Genomic DNA, 22,046 nt, shown 5'->3' on the forward strand with positions numbered 1-22,046 from the left:
AATTTGCACATACCCAATCATGTGATCATTACTCGATCACTGTATTAAGGTGACATAAAAGAGTAACAAAGAATCTGCAAAGTAGATTGCACATATACTTGGAGATATGATAACAAATCAGAGGATGATAATATAATGATATGCATAATATATTTGTGTAGATGTATTAATATAATTAAGGATGAAATAGTATATGTATGCAAGTATGTTATCAGCAGATCAAGCGAGATTATATTATCAACTTATCTGAACGATGCTATTGATCAACACACCTCTTAGCTAGGGAAGATAAAGAATCTAACCAAACATATATGTATTGAAATAGGCTCATCTATTGTGAACAAATATATCACCTAACTCGTGATTTCAGAAGATACAATATGCACAAGAAAATCAAGTCACATGAAATTCTTCTTATAAATATCCAAGTTATGGTATGTGCACTAACATCATGTCTTGTGATGTCTACCATAACAACTCATGGCATATTAATCATGATTTGATCTCATAAAGAACATAATGATCTGCAACTGATATCAAGTCTCATGATATCTATTAAAATGTCCAAGAGATGCCAACTATCATGACACGTCTACAAATATCAAGTCACATGATATTCATCATGATAGTGAACATTGTAAAGTCATCACCTTACAATGTTAGATACAAGTGTATAATATCTCAAAAATTGTCACCTTTCAATAAAAATAGTTTACAAATTAAACATCTTTTAGATATATTAGTACAAATAAACAATTTTGAGATTTAATCTCAATAACTTACATTTCAACCATACTAAGTTTCTTCCTGAAGTGTTCAGCTTTGACTCTAGAAAGGGGCTTGGTGAGAATGTATGTTGTTTGATTGCTTGTACCAATATACTCCAATTGGATGGCATTCCTTTCTGCCATGTCTCTCACACAATGGTAAGGAATCTCTACATGTTTTGATCGATCATGGAATACTGGATTCACTAAAATCTTTGTACAACTTTGATTATCGCAGTGGATGGTAGTAGGTTTCAAGGGCTCACCAAATAGGCCCACAATCAACCTTTGAAGCCAAACTACTTCTCTTGCTCCCATGGAGGCTGCAATATATTCTGCTTCTGTTGAACTTTATGCTATTGAAGACCGTTTCTTGCTTATGAAAGAAACCATAGATGATACCAAATTGAAGCAACATCCTAATATGCTTTTCCAATCACTCACACTTCCAACTCAATATGAATCAAAGTATCCATGTAAATCTAGGTCAACTTTTCCATATTCAAGACCATATCCAATAATACCTTGAAGGTACCTTAATATATGTTTTGCAACGGCAAGGTGTATCTCTCGTGATTCGCACATAAACTGGCTCAAAGCATTCTCTGCATAGCAAATATCTGGTTGATTGTTAACTAGGTATATTAGTAATCCAATTATCTGTCTATAAAGAGTAGGATTTGAAAATCTAGATTTTGTTGCTGCCTCTTTCAACTTATCTAAGTTGGTTTCCATGGGTGTAGACATCGCTCTACAATTTAACATACCAAATCTCTCACAATATCAACAATATATTTTCCTTGATCCAGAAGAATACCACCAGATTTTTGCCAAACTTCCAAACCAAGGAAGTAGTGTAAAGTGCCCAAGTCCTTCATGTTGAATTCTGAGGCCAAGTTCTTTTGCGTTGGACAATAAGTGATCTTCCCCTGTAATTAGCAAGTCATCAACAAATAGGATTAGTATTAACCTATCACCATTAATGATTTTAAAATAGAGATTTAGGTCTGCATCATTCTTTATAAACCCTAGTCCCATAAGATAGTTGTTGATCCTTTCATGCCAAGCTTGGGGAGCCTGTTTAAGTCCATATAGGGCTTTCTTCAATTTGCATACATGTGAGGCTACATTATGAATCACAAAACCTTCGGGTTGTCCTAAATAGACTTCTTCTTTAATAGTCTCATTCAAGAATGCAGTTTTCACATCCATCTGGTGGATCTTCTAGCCTTCAGCTACTCCAATAGTTATAACTGGTCTAACAGAAGTATATCGAGCAACAGATGCAAATGTCTCTTCATAATCAATACCTTCCTTTAGCGAGAACCCTCTAAACAAAACGTTCTTTGTGTTTCACTATACTACCATCTGGAGCATTTTTTATTTTGAAGAGCCATTTGGAAGAGACAACAAATTTCTTTTCAGTTCTAGGTGCTATATCCCATACATCATTTTTCAAGATGGATTCATACTCCTCTATCATAGCATCTTTCCATACTTGATGCTTGAGGGTTTTTGTTACACTAGCATATTTTGAGTTAATGATTTCGCTCATTAAGGGAACATAACTTGAGAATTTGTCGGGCCTCTTACTTTCTCTTAAAGTTCCTTTGGGTGCTGCAAAGTTTTCAGCTTCCTCAATCATTTTTTCTAGGCAAACTGGTCTTTTATTGTTATTATTATTTTGATTTTCCTCTTGATGCTCCCTCTGAATCTCAGGTGCAGTTTGATTTTCATTAATGGTTGCTTCTGGATACTACCTCTGAAACTCAGGAGCAAGATCGTCCTCCATATCTTTGGGTGAATCTTGAATTTCTAGCTCATTAGAACTCTATGTTAAAGATAGATCCCATAAATCAGATGATAAATAGCAGTAAAGAAAACCATAAAAGAGATACAAACAACGCCACAAGATATCCTGAGAAAACCCAGCCACAAAACAAAATTCACTTTTATTGATCATAAAATGTTCACATGTACAATGCCTATCGCTTGATGCGATATAAATAACTTAAGGAGAGACTCTTAACATTCCAACCGAAGGTCTCTCCAATTTCCCAAAATGTGACTCTTTATTCTGTTGATGTTTGATAGCTTCAATTGGATAAACTTATACATAATTATATATGAGATATAATTTATATATGTGTTCATTATATTTGAGATATATGTTTATTGTTATATGAGAAAAATTAATATAATAATGATATATACATATATATACACATATATATACATGTGAGAGATTAAATTTGTTATTATATTAATTAAAAGATTAACGAATAGACAAGTCCTATGAATGGACATGTCTCTTCGCAGCTTATTTTCAATATAAATAATATTTTGCTGTCATTCGGAAAAGATATACCAAAATTAAATGGCAATGCTATTACATTTGCAGCGACCTCAAAAACTCGACATGGTATCAGAGTCAGGCTGCAAATGTAAGAAAGTGTTCAAATACATTTTATAAAGAGCAGCAACAACTACATTAGAAATTCGTGCAGCGATAGTTGGATGTATTTCTTTAATATGAATGATTGGTGCAAAAAAAAATTTGATATGACAGATTGGACATAAGAGAATTGTCATTTGAAGAGTGCTCATCATATCTGTCAAACCAGCAATCCTCAATATGCAATACCTTAGGTCAATACAACTAGAGTATATATTGCCACAATGACCAAATATCTGAGCCACTTCATAACAGCGATCACCAACAAGACAAACAAATCACCTTGACACGCTCATTGTTGGTATCAAAGACATGTATAGTCTGATTGGTGAGCGGCAAGCTGAACTTATAATGCTATCCGCTTACACACATCATTGTGAGTGTTTAACATTTGATAAGGGATCACTTTGACGATTCTAAATATTTCAGATCGGGTCACACGATATCTAGAGGAGCACGTTGAGCACTATGTCATTGCTATTAAAAAGGACCTCCTTAATTCAAATCAATTTAATGGTTTCCGACATGATATGATGCAGCACTTTGACAATGTGGAGATGGATAACAAAGTAGTCAGGAATCTCTACTTTATAATTGGCCTCTCTCTCTATTCCTCCGATTGTGATTAGGTGATGAAACATGGAGATGACAATAATTTGTTGAGTCCTATGTTTAATTGTTTATCTCTGATGTTATTCCTCTGCTATCAAATAGTGTGTGATATGTCCTTAATGTGCCTATTACCTAGTCCGAATAGTTTAAGATTGATTACGTAAATTTCTTTTGCCGTGAATGACTCTCCCATCCGGCAGCGTATCAAGGATTGACAACTAATTTTTCATGTTGAGCTGTATGCTCTTGTGGTTCTATATAAGATATGAATGACAACAAATTCCAAAGAAGAGGCCAACTAGTGGGTTCTGAATGCATGAGTGATGAAGACGAATGAGAAGGTATCTTATAAGGGTCTGGCAAATATCACCCCATGAGAGCACTACGACACAAAAGACGAGTCTAGCCCTGCTCATGAAAGTCATTGCATGTGACATTAACCAGAAACATTGCTTAGTTGGACGAATTAAAATATAGAAGCAAAAGTCAAATAAAGAGCCATATCATGGGTCTGCCTGAATGTTCAGTGTACAAGCATGAAGAGTTTATGACAAACAAAGGTTAGCCGCTTTCCAATAATGATTGCTTACTAATTTATGATTGGCAAGGCTATTCACAGGAGAAGCATAAGGTCCCAGCCCTATTAAAGTTCTATACATACCTAACATTGCCAAACCATCTGAATCGGTTGACAAGTCCACGTAAGGGACTGTTAAGAGAGATATTACCAAAGAAACAAGATTAATCACCGTAGGTGAAGTGCATCTAACCCCAGTATAATTCATATATTTAAGTTTCCTTATTTTAATGTGACAATGAATTTAAATATTAGATTACATAATTTAATGTGATTGATTATTATTCATTTTATGTATGTGATCGTGAATATAATCTTCTATGAGGAACTATTGATTATTTATGCGATATAATCATATATAGTTTTATATGATGAAATATTGATCCTATTGTGTTGGTATATGAGACCAACACCATAACCCTGTGTACCATGATTGGATTGATGGATGATCTCTATATATGTGATTAAAGATAATACTTATTACTATAAGAATTATTTACCTTGATATTTTCCAAGAATGTTCTCGCAGGAAAAGAGGGAGATTGAGATTCAGAGGGAGTATGACATTTTATTAGAAGCGACCTTGAAAGAGAGGGAGCCGATATGGAATATGATTGAATTTTCATATTTATTCAAAGGGAGTAAATCATGTTGAGATGGATTTTCCAGTGATCAATAAATTGTAGCAGTCAACAGGACTATGATTCATGAATAAACCCCGTGACTATGTGATTGTAATGGGCCTACCCCTTGTGTACATCATGAGCAAGTGACGACTTCCAAATGATGTCACTTGTATTTGCAAAAAGTTATTGAAAGGTGACGATCTTACAATAACTTAATTTTCTATTATGATGGATATCGTACAATGTCTATCCGGATATCGCACAATGTCTATGCAGATCATGGTAGATTAGACCTTACATGGTGGATGTTTATATGGAAAGCATTATATAAACATTTTGGAGTATCTAGTGAATGTTACGCAATTGATGTTCTAGAGGCCATTACACAGAGTACGTAGTCAATATCATAAAACTTGATGTTCTGGAGGCCGTTACTCACAATATTTGGTGAATATTTTGCATCTCATTCCGGAGGCCATTACTCTAAGAGAATCTGGTGAATATCATATGTTGATATTTTGGAGACCAATACTCAATTGTGATATGAAAATGGTGAATATCAAATGTTGATGTTCTGCAGACCATCACCTTATTGAGTACATGGTGAATATCAAGTGTTGATATTCTGGAGACCATTACTCAAGAGTATTCAATGAATATCATATATTCTGAAGGCCAATACTCATGATATCAAATGTGATATCAAAGTGGTGGATATCTTTTGATCAAAGATATCCTCAAAAGTTTGTCATTCCTAATATTACCAATGATGTAACATCTATCTTATGTTTATCCTCCCTAGCTAAGAGAGAGTGTTGATGTTTGATAGCTTCAGTAGGATAAACTTGTATATAATTATATACGAGATACAATTTATGTGTGTGTGTGTGTGTGTTCATTATATTTGAGATATATGTTTATTGTTATATGAGAAAAATTAGCGTTCCCCCCTCTAACCATCCCTGTGATGGTTCCCTAAGATCAAATATTCCCACCTAGGTTTACGTATACATATATATACATGTGAGAGAGATTAAATTTGCTATTATATTAATTCTAAGATTAACGAATAGACATGTCCCATGAAGGGACATGTCTCTTCACGGCTTATTTTCAATATAAATAATATTTCGTTGTCATTTGGAAAAGATATACCAAAATTAAATGGCAACGTTCTTACATTTGGTAAAAATCTTTGAAAACAATTACAATTATAATTACAACTCTTCAAATTTTCATGTCTCAACACATGTCAAAAGACACGTCATTACATTTAATATTGCAATTTAAACGTAAGTGTCCTTTTCAGCTGAAGGTGACAATAACGGTAATAACATCCATATTTCCAAAGATGAAGATCTCTATCTTAGCTACAATCTTCAACACTCTCTGCCCTCTTGAAGGCAATGTCCTCCTTAAAGAGGGCATCTCTACTCAATTCTATTTGTCTCTATCTAGGTATGCATAATCTGAAGGCTTTTGAGGTTTCACCGTAGCCCACAAAAATTCTTTTTCTTCCAAAAAGACTCTAGTTTTGACCTCTTCTCTTTAGGCACATGGATGTAAACATGACAACCAAATATTCTTAGGTGACTTATGTCAGGTTTTACATTCGTAAAAGCTTCTTCAAGAGTTTTGTTTTCCAAGTGTAAGTGGGAGCATTTGTTTTGAATGTAGACAACTATCCTAGTAGCTTCTGCCCAAAATGAAGTATCTAAGTTTTGGTCATATAACATTGCTTTTGTGGCTTCTACAATACTTGTGTTTTTCCTCTCGGCAACACCATTTTGTTGAGGATTATAGGGTACAGTAAACTCCCTCTTAATCCCAACTTTTACACAGAATTCTTTAAAAAAATTGGAGGTGTATTCTTTCCCTTTGTATGTTCTCAATATTTTGACTTTCTATTCGGAGAAATTTTCTATAAGGGCTTTGAATTCCTTAAACCTGTTAAGGAGTTCCTCCGACTCTTGACACTTGACAAAGTATATCCAAGTCTTTCTGGAGAAGTCATCCACAAAGATTACATAATATAGGAATCCTCCCATTGAGGGAACAAACATGGGTCCACATAAGTCAAAGTGGACTAATTCTAATACATTTTGTTGAATCTACTTAAGGTATTTTTTAAAGTTCCCTTAGTGTTTTTCCTTAAGGCGCATCCTTTGCATGCCCCACTATGAGTTTGATTTAGTTTGGGTAGTCCTATTACCATTTTTTCCATGGAGGTTAGGGTGTGAAAGTGAATATGTCCTAATCTTTGATGCCAAATCTCCTTTGAGTTGGAAGTCTCATAGATGAGGGCTTATTTTGTCTCAGTGCAAAGTTTGTATAGGCATCCTTGCCTTATACCTATGGTTTTAGCTTTCTTATATGTAGAGTTCTTTGGCCATGCCAAAACTTTCCCATCCATGAAGGTGACCCTGTATCCATTGTTTTGTAGGGCAGATATGAATACTAAATTTCTCTTAATTCTAGGTACAAATTGAAGAGCACGGGAATATACTGAGAGGGGGGTGAATCAATATGTTAACAAATTTGCTAATTTAAACTTCTATCCAAACAATTAACTTCAAATGCTTTAATGAACAATTATGCACATGAACACTATAACACAAGATTTATGTAGAAACCCAATGCGGGAGAAAACCACAGCAAATAATTGCTTTCTTATATTAACTGTTCTTTTACAATTGTTTTGTAGGCTACAACCTACTAGAGACTAAGACCTATATGTTTATGAGCACCAACTCCCTCTACTATCTTTGTGAGCACCAACCCACTACACACACACTTCTGTTCCAGCCTGATAATGTTGCTCACTCAACTGATGATGGATACTCCATATCTCGATTTAAAGTCAACCAATATTTATACTCTTCCTTTCTTATGTCATTCTCTATCTTCAAATTTTCATTCTCTATCTTCAAAACATTTGTCTTTTACAAATAACATAAGTTGTATTTATATCTTAACCACTATAAGGCGTTTTCAAAGTCATGTCATGTCTTTCAAAACTTTTTTAATCGCACCTCTTCCAAATAGATTTTTTACAAATTTACATGGAAAGTAATATTAATCATTTAAATAATGGATGACCCCTTTTTAATTATCTTTGTAATTTGTGATTTGATCATTTTAATCACTGTTTTGGTATCCATTTAATACTATCGCAGCCCTGTGTTAGCATCTGTATCCTTTAACTGCAATCGTATTTACTTTCACATCATTGACGTGTGACGAGGCATATTTGTCTTTTCTTTTCTTGGTGTCGCTATTCAATATGTTTATCTTAAACTCATTAATGCTGTTTATAATATTACTGTCGTTCTTAACAGTAGAACCGCTGTGTATCACTTGGAACTCTGGCCTCGATCCTCTTTGTGATTTGTTCCCATATACTCTTTTGTGTTGGATGCTGCATCAAATACGGCAATATCAGTCCTACGTGACTGAGATGCTTATGTGTCTTTTGTCTTTTACTCTTGCTGTGTATAATATTTGTAAATGTATCCCTGCTTATTTTCCAGTTTTATTGGGCTTGATATATTATTGTCGCGGGTTTTTAGACACTGTCTTTTATGCTGCTTATTTCTTTTATATCATATTGCTGAAGACTTTGTCAATTCAATTATCTATGAAACCACTTAAAAACCTTTGAACCTTACCCACTGTAGTCACTTCTTCTCCTTAATAACATCTAACGTGGCTTTACGCATCATTATTTCTACACACACTTTGAAAACTCAATTTCTTGAAAAGTGCAGTCCGTTCATATCTTCATGCTATAATTGTATTCGTATAATTATTCAATTGTTGACTCCGTGATAATATTCGAAGCCATCTTTCAGTGCTTTTATCTTCAATTTCATGTATTATTGTCGCTGCCAATGAATAAAGTCACTGCTAAGATTTTATCTGGCCTCTACACAAAAACTTAAATAGAAACATTATTGCTTGAATATTGTTATTGCTGCTACACACTATCCTTGATTGTTGAATACTCACGATGACATCCTCTGTTTATGAAGTCTTCTTCAAAGGTTATGTATTCATATGTGTTGACCATTCATCAAATGTCCAACTCGCTTAATCCTGTGGCTGACACGTGCTTATTTGTCTTTCCCACAGCCATATATGGCCATTATATATGCTGAAAATATGTTGCCCAATTGCCAATTCAAATTCATGTTCTCTTTTCCGTATATGCTTTACTTGATGCCTCTGTTTTTTAGAGCTGTGTTTCTCATTTGTTAGTTATGCTTGACCAACCCTCTTTGTATTATAACTTTGGGAAAATACAATTTTCTTTGTATTTCTGTTGCATTCACAAGATCTTTCCTTGTTTTCTGTGCTTTGTACTATAGAGTTATACCTCTGTCAATCATCTATATATAAATACCTTAGATATTAATGATAAGACTTCCAACAATCTTATTGTAGCTTTGACATCAATAACAATATTTTCATCACAAATAGTACATCAGTCAGTTGAATAGAGATACCTGATTCCAATTTGATGGTGCAAGTTCCCACCCCTTTTACTGGATGTGCAAAATCATCTCCAATAGTTACTTCTTCGTCAGTTTCTTCCACCATAGTCTCTAGGTGTTCTCTGAATCCTATGATGTGCCGTGATGACCCACTATCAATCACCCGACTATTTAATTTGTTTGATACATGATTTGATAATGCTGAATAGAAGGCATATTGCTCAGAATCATCTTCTATATTTGTTTTTCCAACCTTAGCAAATGATGCTTGTTTCTTCATCCTGCCAAGGCACTCCACTGCATAGTGTCCAAATTGATCACATCTAAAACATTGAACTTGAGAAACATCCTTCCTTTGCTTGGATGAACCCTTTCCATTAAAATTTCTTTTTTTTTTTGAAATTTGTGTCCTTACCTTTCTTATGAGAGTTAGTGTTTAAGACATGAATATCCTCATCTATAGGTTTTTTGTTTGTTTCCTTTTGACACTTGTCTAGCTTCTTGTACAAAGTCAGATCTTAACCGATCAAATTTTGGAAGCTTTGATCTTGCACTTATTCCTTGAACAAATGACTCTCACAAATTTGGTAGGCCACCTAAAGTTATTAGTGTTAACTCCTTGTTATCAATTTCATATCCAACAGTCGACAATTATCCCTCAGCTCAATGATTCTCACGAAATATGCAATTGATGGGTTCTCCTTTGTTCATGCTTATGTGATTAATTTGCCTCTTTAGTGCAAGGGTTCTGCCAGTGTTATTTATTTCAAATGTGCTTTCAAAGGATTTGAACATAAGGTATGCAATCTCCTGTTTTGCCAATATAGGTACTATGTGATCCCTATGATGGCAATATTGTCATTGACGTCAAAGGCATAGTCAGATATTATCATTGATGTCAGAAATGGACAAGTTAGTTTTGACAAGTATTATTAATGTTAAAGCAAATAAATATATAAATCAATTGACTTCCCTATGATGAAAATGGTAATATGGGAATGCATATATAATAGAAGATAAAACTACAGTGGTCATGTGAACAACAAGACTCATACCTCTTAAGGCATGAGGCTCATTTATAAGAAGTTCAATATCATGGACAACACAAGCTACACTATATGAATTACAACCACACATGATATTTGATAAAGCCATTAGAGATGACTCAATACAAATATGATGGATATGTTTAATACAATGCATTTGTGATGGTCATCACATTTGAGGAGGTGTATCTACATGGAAGATAGTGATACTGATAAGACCACTTAATGAGTAAACTGAAGACATGAATGATAACATTATGACAAGTATGAAAAGGAAATGAATACTGTAATATATAGAAGGTGTTGAGACTTTGCCTTTACACCTGTACATAGTTCATGTACTTTATCAAGCCATACGATAATCCATTCAAACAAGAATATGTGAATGAGCAACTATGCATGAAAGACTTAGCAATGTGTGAATGTATGAAAGACAAGTTATAGAAGCCAACAATCAAATACAAACAACCATCAGTGTATGAAGCTGTGTAAAAACCCCAACCGGTTATAACTTCGACAAACGCCAAATTCTTCAACTTATTAAAAAATAAACTTTGCATACACAACTTCAATTGATATCAAAATAATGATACACAATTAAATGAACATATCCTCTTTATTCATTACATAAATAGCACTTATTAAATACCCATACAATGAGATGTAAAATGTAACAGTGAAACTGGCAAAGTATCAAACTTCTCCACCAATCGCAGCCTAAGATGTAATGCTACAGCAGTCCCAAAATGATGCCCAATAACAGAAGATTAAGTGTTCACTAGATGCAGATTTAACATACCATTGAAGCATATCAAAGTCACTCCTCATAGCAGGCCACTGAAGCATCTAACAGGGCTGAAATACCATACCCAAATTCAGATGTGAATACTGCTCAGACCAAGGAAATGTGTACAGCCCAATAGGGCAATCCTGTTCACCTTATATATGCAGATTGAACCACACTGAAAACTTGCCCAAATGTGCAGCAATTTGACATTTAGTGGTAGGGATTTGATTGTCAAACATAGGACAGAAATCACGCCAATCAGAAAGGATATTCGGCATCTGTAATTACAAATAACATTCACGCTGATCAAAGGATGATGAATGCCAAACTTCAATGAGATCAAACTCCCCAAATGCAAATAAGAATCATCACAAACTTCTAGCGCAGTAGTTGTCTTTCAAGCTACAGTAGGAGTAGAAATGGAAGACTCCAAAATTAATTCACAAGACTCAAATTCCAAAACTACTATACCTTAGCAGTAGGTTGGAAAATAATCAACTCCAACAATTAATCTTCTCCTTGGCCACACTAAAACAGTAGGAGAAATTAGTAAATAGTTTTACCTCAGCAACTATTTGCAAAGCAATCCCAGAATTAAATCTCAGTTTTGAGTCTACAATACTTCAGCTGTATATCCAATGAAACAACCCAATTCAGACCCTTATACTTCAGCAAGGGCATGAAAATCAGAACTCAGAAAAAGCCACAAAGGCAATAAAAGCAAATATGTATTCAAGAGTGCTTTTCTCAACAAATGGGCTTGTATTTATAACCTCCAAATTCCCTTTTGTTGCCAAAATGTAACTTCACTTAAGAAGCTTCACCACACAACATTAAATAGAAGCTTCCTCTAAATTCTCTCACTTGACTTGGCTTAACTAATTAATAAATGACAGTTTCCAATGATAACTCAACTCCCAACTTAAGTGAAATTATAAAGTTAAATTATAACTTTATAATAAGCCATTTAATAATTAATAATAATTTGGCCACTAAAAATATATTAACTCCCAAAATACTCATCATTTAAATATGTTGTTTGAAATAGGGGTCATACCTATTATTTCTCCATGTGACCAAATGCACATTCCAAAAATAGAAAGGGTTCATCTCGATCAGCACCAACTTACCACAAATAGTAAGTACAAAAAACTAAGCCCAAACGAAGTCCGATCTGAGCCAAACGAAGGCCAACCTATAACTTATTAAAATGTGGAGAAGATAAGACCCTCCCAAGCCAGGCCTCTACCACAAAAGACCCTCTATCCACAATAATTAGCCTATGAGGATCACAATAAAAGGCTAATCCCCAAAACTCAGATGCTGACAAAATTGGGGACATTACAAGCTGATGTATACGGAAGGTTTAAATTCAAATCCATATACAGATGGCATCAGTGAATAGTCAAATATGTAAGAGATGATCTTTTTGCCATCGTACAGCAGTTCCACATCATTCACAAGAAACAAAACAAGCAAGGAGTGTGTTCAAAAATGACATCGAGAGTCACCACAAATGAAGGCTAATAACAATAACAGTTCTGAATGATGACTAAGCAACAGTGATTACAAGAAACGATATATTTGTCCTAAATGACAACGATGGGATTTGAAATAGTTTGGAACACAAAAATATGCAGATAAGCCTTCGAGTTTCATCAGTCTCACTCCAAACAAATAGAATCTTAAGCTATATGGTGGCAAGCAGCGATTTGATGGAACAAATATTCACGATGATTTTCAAGAGGGACCCCACGTCAAACAATCCTAGCATGCATAGCACAAATAAGTTACCAGGAGCAGCTTGAACAACGTTAGATATATATGCAGCGAAGGTGCACAGAAAAATGTTACCAAACGCCATGAATATACGGAAACAAATGCAAAATCTCTAATACCATATTCAACGTGCATACTCTGCAAAGAAAAGGCAGATATAAAGATCACACATATAAAGACAAAAGGACATCACCACATATAATTGATAAGCAGCGATTATGATACTACAACACATTAGACCTGGAGCAAATTCATAAAACAATAAAATTAGACGCCCTGATAAAAACTTTAAGGAGCCGGCAATTATTTGTTAAATTCTGATGTCAAAAACAAATTAAAGTATGCAGCCATATGTGAAGGAAACAAGCGACTACGACAGGCAGCGATTAAAGGCTGTACTGATGTTAGTAATCTTTGACACATAAATAATTGTCGTAGACACAGAAGTATCGAAGATATTATATTATATCCACGGAGAGAGTATACATCAACATATTACGATAATATGAAGTATTGTGGAACAAAAAGCGATAGCAATACATATTCATACAAGTATATTAAGTATATACAGACAATGATAAATGGAGAGGCATCGAGAGAAATGAGACAGAAAATCTGTATTGAACAGAACATCTATGCAAAAACAATGTGCGATGGAGGAAAGATAACAACAGGCAAAATGAGGCGCTAGGTCTAAAAGTCTATGTGCATTCAAACAAAACAAGCCTATTGAGTTATGTTTATGTCTAAACTATTATTGATAAAAAAAATGAAGAGTCACCATAAAAAGTTATGTCTGTTTGAAGGAGTGCTACTCTTATGAAAACTAAGATATAAAAGTTAGAGTATGTTATTTTTCAAATGTACTGAGAAGAAATAAAGTAATAAGGAAAGGAAGTGTAGAAGAGAAGACAGCAGTGAATGCGTAAATGAAGTGTGTAGCAGGGCCGTGTGGTATATGAAGAGAAATTTAGAACTGAAGTGTATATGAGCAGGTTATAAAAGAAAAGTGCAGAATATATAAAATATATATATTTATTAATCTGATATATGTGTGTGTGTGTATAAAATTCAAAGCATGAAATAGAAGAATAAAAGAAGATTATTTCAGAATATTAAATAATAAAGAAAAGAGGGGAATGAGAAGTTTTTCAGATATAAATATCAGATCAAAGAAGATGAATCAATTGTCCATCATCAGTTGAAGACAAGCAACATCACTAAGGTGGAAGGAGAAGTTTGTGTGCAGTGAGTTGGTGCTCACGAAGACAGAAGTAGGGAGTTGGTGCTTCCAATAGGTCAAAGCCTACGAAGTGTGAGAGTTGGAGCTTCCAGTAAGTCGGTCCTCATAAACATAGAGGTCGTAGCCTCTTGTAGGTTGGAGTCTACAAAACATTGTAAAAGAACAAAGTTTATATAAAAGCATTTATTGTCGTGATTTTCTCCCGCATTGGGTTTCCACGTAAATCTTGTTTTATAGTGTTCGTGTGCATAATTGTTCATTTCAGCATTTGAAGTGAATTGTTTGGATAAAAGTTTAAATTCGCAAATTTGTTAAAATACTGATTCCCCCCATCCCTCTCAGTATATTTGTGTGCTGTTCACCCTAATTGCATCTACTATTAGTTTCATGGCTTTTTTGTTATTCCCAATTCATTGAAATTATTCTAGTTCATTCTCAGGTTTTGTCTTCTTATCTTTCACAAATGAATCTAACTTATTATCTTTTTATATGATCATAATTCTCAACTTCCATAATGTGAAGTTGTTTGTTTGCACCTTCAAGACGATCCTCAAATCTGATCACTTTTGATTGAAGAATTGAATGTGACTGCAATATCAAGGTGAGTAATCTGATATCTCAAAAGAAAAAGGATCTTCCATAGCAAGGCTCTGATACCATGTAAACGCAATTAAATTTATATCAGATTAGATGGTTTTAATTGCAGAATTGTACAATTAATAATCTTTGAATTGATAATTGCAGGTTCGGATCTGAATATGAGGTTTCGAACAATCTCCAATTTAATGGATATTCAATATTTAGAAATACTCAATATTAAAGTCTGATATTATAACTCAAGGGACGCCAGAGTATTTATTGATTTCTACACTCTTTGGCCCGATCAGGTATTGGTATATATGAAATGAAAAGGGGCAAGTATTGGGTGGATGTGTCTCCTCGGAAAGGAGACATGTCCACACAATACATGCCTCTACCTTGGCACCGGTTCAAAGCAAGTTAGACTTAATTAGCTTGTCAAACAAACAAGCCTCTATAACAATTGTCGTTCATTACTCCATCACTATATAAGGTGGCATACATGAGTGACAAAGAATCTGCCAAGCAGATCGCATATATACTTGAAGATATGATAACAAATCAGAGGATGATAATATAATGATCTGCATAATATATTTGTGTAGATGTATTAATATAAGGAAGGATGAAGAGGTATATGTATGCAAGTATGTTATTAGCAGATCAAGGGAGACTATATTATCAATTTATCTGAACGATGCTATTCATCAATAGCTGGAATCCAACCATAGGAGGGCATTAATCAACACTTTAAAATCTGATTTCTGGATAAATATTAAAATCACACCTCTAAGGGAAGAGGATGAAGTGAGTTGGCTGCAAATAGCAGTGTCTTCAGATTTAAGTCTGAAAGTCTCCATGTAGGGGACAGTTTTTGGAATAAATTATTGGATTTATTCTCACACCCAAACTGTTACAGATCATTGTAGGACAGATTCCTTGACTTTGTGGGACGGATTGAATGCAAGAGGAGGCCGATAACAGGGTGTTTTCAGACTAAGTCTGAAAATTTCTTTCTAAGGGGAAATTTTCAGCCCCCCAAACCTGTTCAAATGTAATTGCAGACCAATGAGATGGCTGAAAGTTCATTTCTGACACTGATTGGAGGCATCAAGGGAACAACTGTAAGTGACTTCAGACAAAAGTCTGAATTTTTCCTCCAACTGGGCAATTTGTTTTTTTTTTAAATCATATAAGTTCGGCTTCCAACCACTCCAAATCTGATAATGAATTCATTGCAGGATAAATTACATGTTTTTGACTGATTTCAAGCATCAAAGAGTCTGAAAACCTGAAAACCTCATTGTACAATTGATTTCCTTGGCAAAACTTCAGAACTTTTTAATAATCTTCAATGCAATTTTATCTAATTGCAGACCTTTTGGAGTAGCTCTAAACTCACTTTGAAGCCACCAGAAGTCTAATACAGCAAATGTCCTCAGAGTTAAATCCGACAAAGTCTGAAAAGGGGGCAATTTTGGGAAAATTTCTCATCGTTCACTTACCCCATCCTTAAGCAGGCTGTTGCTGAGTTTTTGGGAGGTATTTGTGAGCAAAGATCAACAAGATTGAGGATTAAATCCATCCGGAAAGGGTGATTTTCAGACTTAACTTCAGAAAGTCTAAGTTTGTCATTATGGAGTTTTGAAATGCTCAATCAGTATTGAAAAATACTGATTATAAATTCACAAGACTGAATCAGAACTAGAGGTATTTGATCCCCAAGAGTCAGAACATTTATTAATTTCAATGGTCATATCTCTTGTTTGGATCCATATCTTATATTTGCTCCAAGGGATACAATCATGTTTACCATACAAGGTAAACGGATAGTTATTGCATTAAGAGACTAGAATGTAACACATGACACAATAGTACTTTATTCATATAAGCCGAGTATACAATCACAAGTACAATGATGCTTCATAATTCCATTCAGACGATGTACATATATCTCCCGAAGGGGTGACTCAACCGTCATGCAACCTTTCGGACACTAACTAATCTCATCAGCTATAGTATAGTTTTACTGACAACATCATCCCCCCCAAAAGAAAAGTCGTCTCCAGACGAGAGAATAGAGACAACTAAACTACTAAGTACATCAAGACAAAACTAAGAAGAGGGGTGTGTCCCTGGTAGGGCTGGTGTAGTAGATGTCCTCTGTGCCCATAACTCATTTCACTATGCCCGCAACTCATGTACCTGCTACGTCCAGGCATCCAAATCCACCTTAGCCTGCATCTGAAGTTCTAATGCTCTCTTCATCATCTCAACTATGTTTTGGAGCTCCACCTCATTTGCATCCAACTCTCTCTTCGCATCCCCCAACTGAGATACAAATGTTGCCTTCAATAAATCCCTCTCTGCAATGAGTATTGCCCGCTCTTTCTCCCAAGTTGACTGCTATGCGGTCAAACTGGCTTATACTACGGCTAATCTGGTAATTGTCTCCTCTTGAGCCCTTGTTGTTGTTACCAGATCCTCCTCACTCCTTCGTAGAGAATAATATGCCTCCCGATACACTTGTACTATCCCTCGTGTCAGGTTCTCAACTCTACTCTCTACTACAAGCTCCTTAGCAGTCCACTCCTGACGCATCTCTGGGATCTCTATGTTCAACCATCCTTGTGCCTCGAAACCAACAGAGAAGGCCGTTGGACAACCAACCCGCATGAATGACAAAACTTGCTCTAACTCCTACACCACTGCCTCCAAAGCACGTGTCTGTGCTAAAATTACTACTTGGCAACCTCGAGTCACCACGTCCACTAAGTACTTTTAGACATCCTCCTTATAGCTATCAAGGGGCCTAGTGATGTGGGGTGCTCTATGGTCATCATTGACTCTACTACTTCTAAAATCTTCTCTACAGTACTTCCCATCAGAGGTGGGGGTGGTAGCTCAACTGCAATGGTAGGATGACTCTCCTTTGGTAGGGCTAGAGGGTCCATCGCCTGAGACACTTCTCTCATAGGTGAGAGAGTGGCAGATATCGGTGTTACTGGTCTAATGCTGAATCTCCTACTCAAGTACACCCTCAAATCCCACTCACTCAAGTCCTGTGTTGTCATACCCTCACCGGTAGCTAATAATGCATTATCTATAGTGACCACATCATATCCGACTACTTCCAGTCTAACCCCCAAACTCTCAGGAACCTCCTGTGTCAGTAACTCCATCACCTTGTCTGGCAAAGTTGTAGGCAGTGATAGGTGGGACTCTGTCTAAACTATAGCCATAGCCTCCAGAATGGTCGAGGTTGTTGGAGCCGACTGAATCGCTACTGTGACAGGGGTCATCATTACTAGCTGTCTAAGTTGTCCAAATCTCGGAATGTGTGCACTGTGCGCACTCATAGGGGCCAACTGTGTTGCCACCGAGAGTGCAGGCCGTGGGAATAGCAACATTGTCGCTGTAATGACTTCCACCTCTTTGTCATCCTCTTCATCCTCTTCCTCTCTATCAGTCTCACTATCGTCAAATGATGTCTCCTGTCAGTCGTTATCAATATTCCCATGCTCCAAACCTGCGTCCAACTCCTATCTGAGTTGCTTCTACCCGACCGTGGCCTTTTGGCTGCCTATTGTGTCTAAGTGTCTCCACTGCATGATGGGGGGCTCACATAGTGCGAGCGGGTCAAGCTTGACCTCCAGCCTGTCGAGAGGAATCATCTGCGCTATTGCATCCAGGAATAACCCAATAGCGTAGTGGGGCATGTAGAATGTCCAGTGTTGAAGTGTCATGAACTCGTAGATTCTTTCCGCCAGTAGTGTGGCCCAGTCGTACACTCTCCCATTCAGGATCTCATTCATCATTGCTACCTACAGAAAGGAGATATCCGACGCATGGCTCAATCCCATGAGGTTGCTCTTCACCACGTCCATGAGGTAAGGCCAATGTCCTTCTTGGATGTTAGACTTCTTCAATCCTTTGTCCTTCGAAGTGTCCATCCAGGCTTCTTTTTCTGCCTACGACAATTCACCACATACAAGATCTATCAGTTGGGCCTTCACCTCTCGAATTAACTTCTTCAGCTTGTTATCAATTTTCCTACCTCCCTATGCATGAAATCCGCGTGCCCTGAATTAGATAACCAAATACTCGCGTGAAATCCGATGCCCTGAATGAGATTACCAAGTCACAACCGAGATAGGAAAATGAACTAGTTCTAGAGAACCAGTCGTAGGTCTCTACTATCGTGCACAAAAAATCCTCGTAAACACAAATGCAAAATACTAGAATTCGTATCGCCCACTCCACCTGCGCCTTTCTAATGCTATTCTTCACCAGATGGTCCGCAGAAGTATCCTACCACCATTTCCTACAGTGGACTCCATTCAAGCCTTCGAAAGAAATGTTATGTGGTGTGAGGTGCGCTAGTGCGACCGCTGGTTGTGTTGCCTATTTGCCCTTCTTTTTTGTGCTTGTGCTTGTGCCTCCTGCAACACAAACACCTAAAGGCAATGTCTTCACATTTCGATTCATCTTCATGCTGGCAGCAAAATCCTCCTCCAATCTCTTCTTCTAAGCTCTCTTCCCTGCTAACTGCATAACAATCTACTCTTTTGTCTTTTTGTGTGGAGGAAAATGGTTAGGGCAATTGCTTCTCTTCGGAATAGCACCTCACAACTCCTTCGTACAATTTATTTTGGAAGGCTCTTGCTATCATTTGTACAGCGTTTGTACGGCTCCTGAGAGAAGGTTTTTTTGCTACTACACGGTGCCTACTACTCCTCTAGGTCTATGGTTTTAAGGCGAGTCATAAACTTATAGAATCGTACGCCCCTCTAGGTTAACCAGCTACCATACAGTTAATGAATTCAACCATTCCCACTTTTCTCGTCCTGTCCGGCGATTATATATTTAAACTAATCTGTCGGTGATTATTCTTGCTATATTGTACAATCGCATTGCTCTTTCTGTCTCTGGTGTTGTCGTATGGTGCTTTGTTGTTGGTGTGTCTTTGCAAACTAGTCTTGGACGTACGGTTTTTTGTTACTCTGACACGGTCATACGGTGTTCATAAACATCTTTAGTCTGTACGGTGTTTATTTCACTGGTCGGCTGTGTTCCTTTCCTCTTGGCAGGACCGTATCATACGGTAGCTGGGTTGTCCGTACAATGATGTTTTCTCCCCTTCTTGAATCGGTCACACGATATGTATACTCATGCCTCCTTGGAATTGTGTGTCCATACGGTATCATCTATACTATCGTACAGTATTCCACATGACCTCACGTCTTTTTTAATGCACAATCACCGTGCGATACGACTTGGGGTGGCATTCGGCATTTCCTTATGTGTAGTGCGAAAACACCGTACAATATGGCTAATGTAGTCATACGGTACTACTATTTTATCTCCAACTCATAATCCTGATGTCAGTATTCTTCTATAGTTTATTACTATTATTATTATTCTTAGTATTATTATTATTTACTATTTATTTTTAATTATTCACATTTGATCTAAATCATTCGTCCAGGTATCATCATTTCCTCGGCTTTCATTCCTTTGATGGTAGATTTTTAACTTTGAACCATTTACAAGATCGGTCACTTCCTTCCTGTCCAACTCCATAGTTTGATTGCTTCATTATCGCCCACTTCACAAATCTTGTATGGCCCGACCCACTTCACCTTGAATTTCCTAGGTTTGATTTCATTAAGCCCATTATATTTTAATACTAATTGACCTGGTTGGAACCTATTCAATTTCAAATGCTTGTCATGCCAAACCTTTCGTCTACACTGTGAAACCTCAGTGGCCCATTGTGCTTGCAATCTTCGCTCCTCTAGCTTATTCATGTTATACGGTCTCTCCCTAAGAATTTCCATGTCTCTTAATTTGTTTTCAATCGCTATTCGTAAACTCAATACCATGAACTTTGCTAGTACTACAGCCTCCTGACCATATATTAATTGAAACGGAGTGTGTCCCGTGGAAACTTTGTAAAAGGTACGATATGCCCATAACACTAATGGCAACTTATCCTCCTAATCTTCACCATCAACTACACAAGACTTGTAAATTACTCCAAGATTTTATTAGTTAATTCCGCCTGCCTATATTCTCTCGGGTAGTATGGGTTTGACAGGGAATGGTAGATTTTGAATTCCGTGGTGAGTAATCGGATGACATGGTTGACAAAAATGTCCCCCACAGTCGCTTGTCAACTGTATCGAGATTTTGTACCTCGTAATGATCTACTTGTAGATAAATCTTGTCGTGCTCAGTGCAGAGTTGTCTAGTAGGGCCCATGCCTCTACCCACTTTGTAAGGTACTCGGTTGCTACAACAATATATCTAAATCTTCGAGCTTTGCTTACCTTTAGTGGCCCGACAAAGTCCAGCCCCCACTGTTCGAATAGTTCTTGTGCATGTGAGGGGTTCAGAGGCATAAAATCCCTCTTTAGTGGCTTCTCGGCTCTCTGGCATGTTTCACATGCAACGACCCACTCCCTGGCGTCATTGTGCACAATTGGCCACCACAATCCTACAAGAAGTATCTTGCACACAACTATGTCTGGCCCCATATGTCCACCTGCAGGCCTTTTGTGTACTTCTTTCAATACTTTCGATATTTCTTCCTCCAAAACGCATCGTCGTAGAATCTGGTCAAGTCCCATCTTGTATAGCAACTCGTCGATCAAACAGAGCATTCGACTTCTCAACAGAAGTTTCCTCCTTTCGTTTGGTGGCCTTTCTCTAGGGAATTGCCCTGTTGAAAGATGCTCCTCGATACTCGCGTACCAAGATGGTAGTATGGCGATCTAAAATAGTTGTGCGTCCGAAAAGTCATCATTGACTCCCTCCAGAGGTTCTCCCAATTTGATCCTAGATAGATGATCCGCACTCACGTGACTTTTCCCGAGCCGTACCACATTTTAATTGTGAATTCCTACAAGAAAAGTAACCATTTGCTTATCCGTCCTTGAATGATTGGTTTATTCACTAGATATAGCAAGGCCTAATGGTCTACATAGAACACGAATGGAGTCGCTAGTAAGTAGTGTCTGAACTTCTACATGGCGTACACCATTTTGAGAGTCTCTCACTTTGTCGTGCTATAATTATTT

General features: G+C 36.6%; 1 protein-coding gene across 8 annotated transcripts in view; it reads right to left on the bottom strand.

Moving 5' to 3' along the window:
• LOC149576345 (uncharacterized) overlaps nt 1-22,046 on the bottom strand; it is a 163,648-nt gene that overhangs the window by 79,276 nt on the left and 62,326 nt on the right. Inside the window, exons 4-5 of one of the 8 annotated variants that reach the window (XM_089816953.1) lie at nt 11,835-11,891; nt 11,376-11,641 (exon numbers count right to left, since the gene is read on the bottom strand). The exons of the other annotated variants lie outside the window; for them this stretch is intronic. Of the exons in view, the coding sequence (XP_089673079.1) occupies nt 11,376-11,378 (3 nt within the window). The 5' untranslated portion in view covers nt 11,379-11,641; nt 11,835-11,891. The remainder of the gene's footprint in view (nt 1-11,375; nt 11,642-11,834; nt 11,892-22,046) is intronic. 8 annotated transcript variants of the gene reach the window in all.

This window comes from Cupressus sempervirens, chromosome 1 (genome assembly GCF_028749045.1).
Source record: "Cupressus sempervirens isolate cs-2001-9-10 chromosome 1, ASM2874904v1, whole genome shotgun sequence".
In the NCBI taxonomy this organism is placed as follows: domain Eukaryota; kingdom Viridiplantae; phylum Streptophyta; class Pinopsida; order Cupressales; family Cupressaceae; genus Cupressus; species Cupressus sempervirens.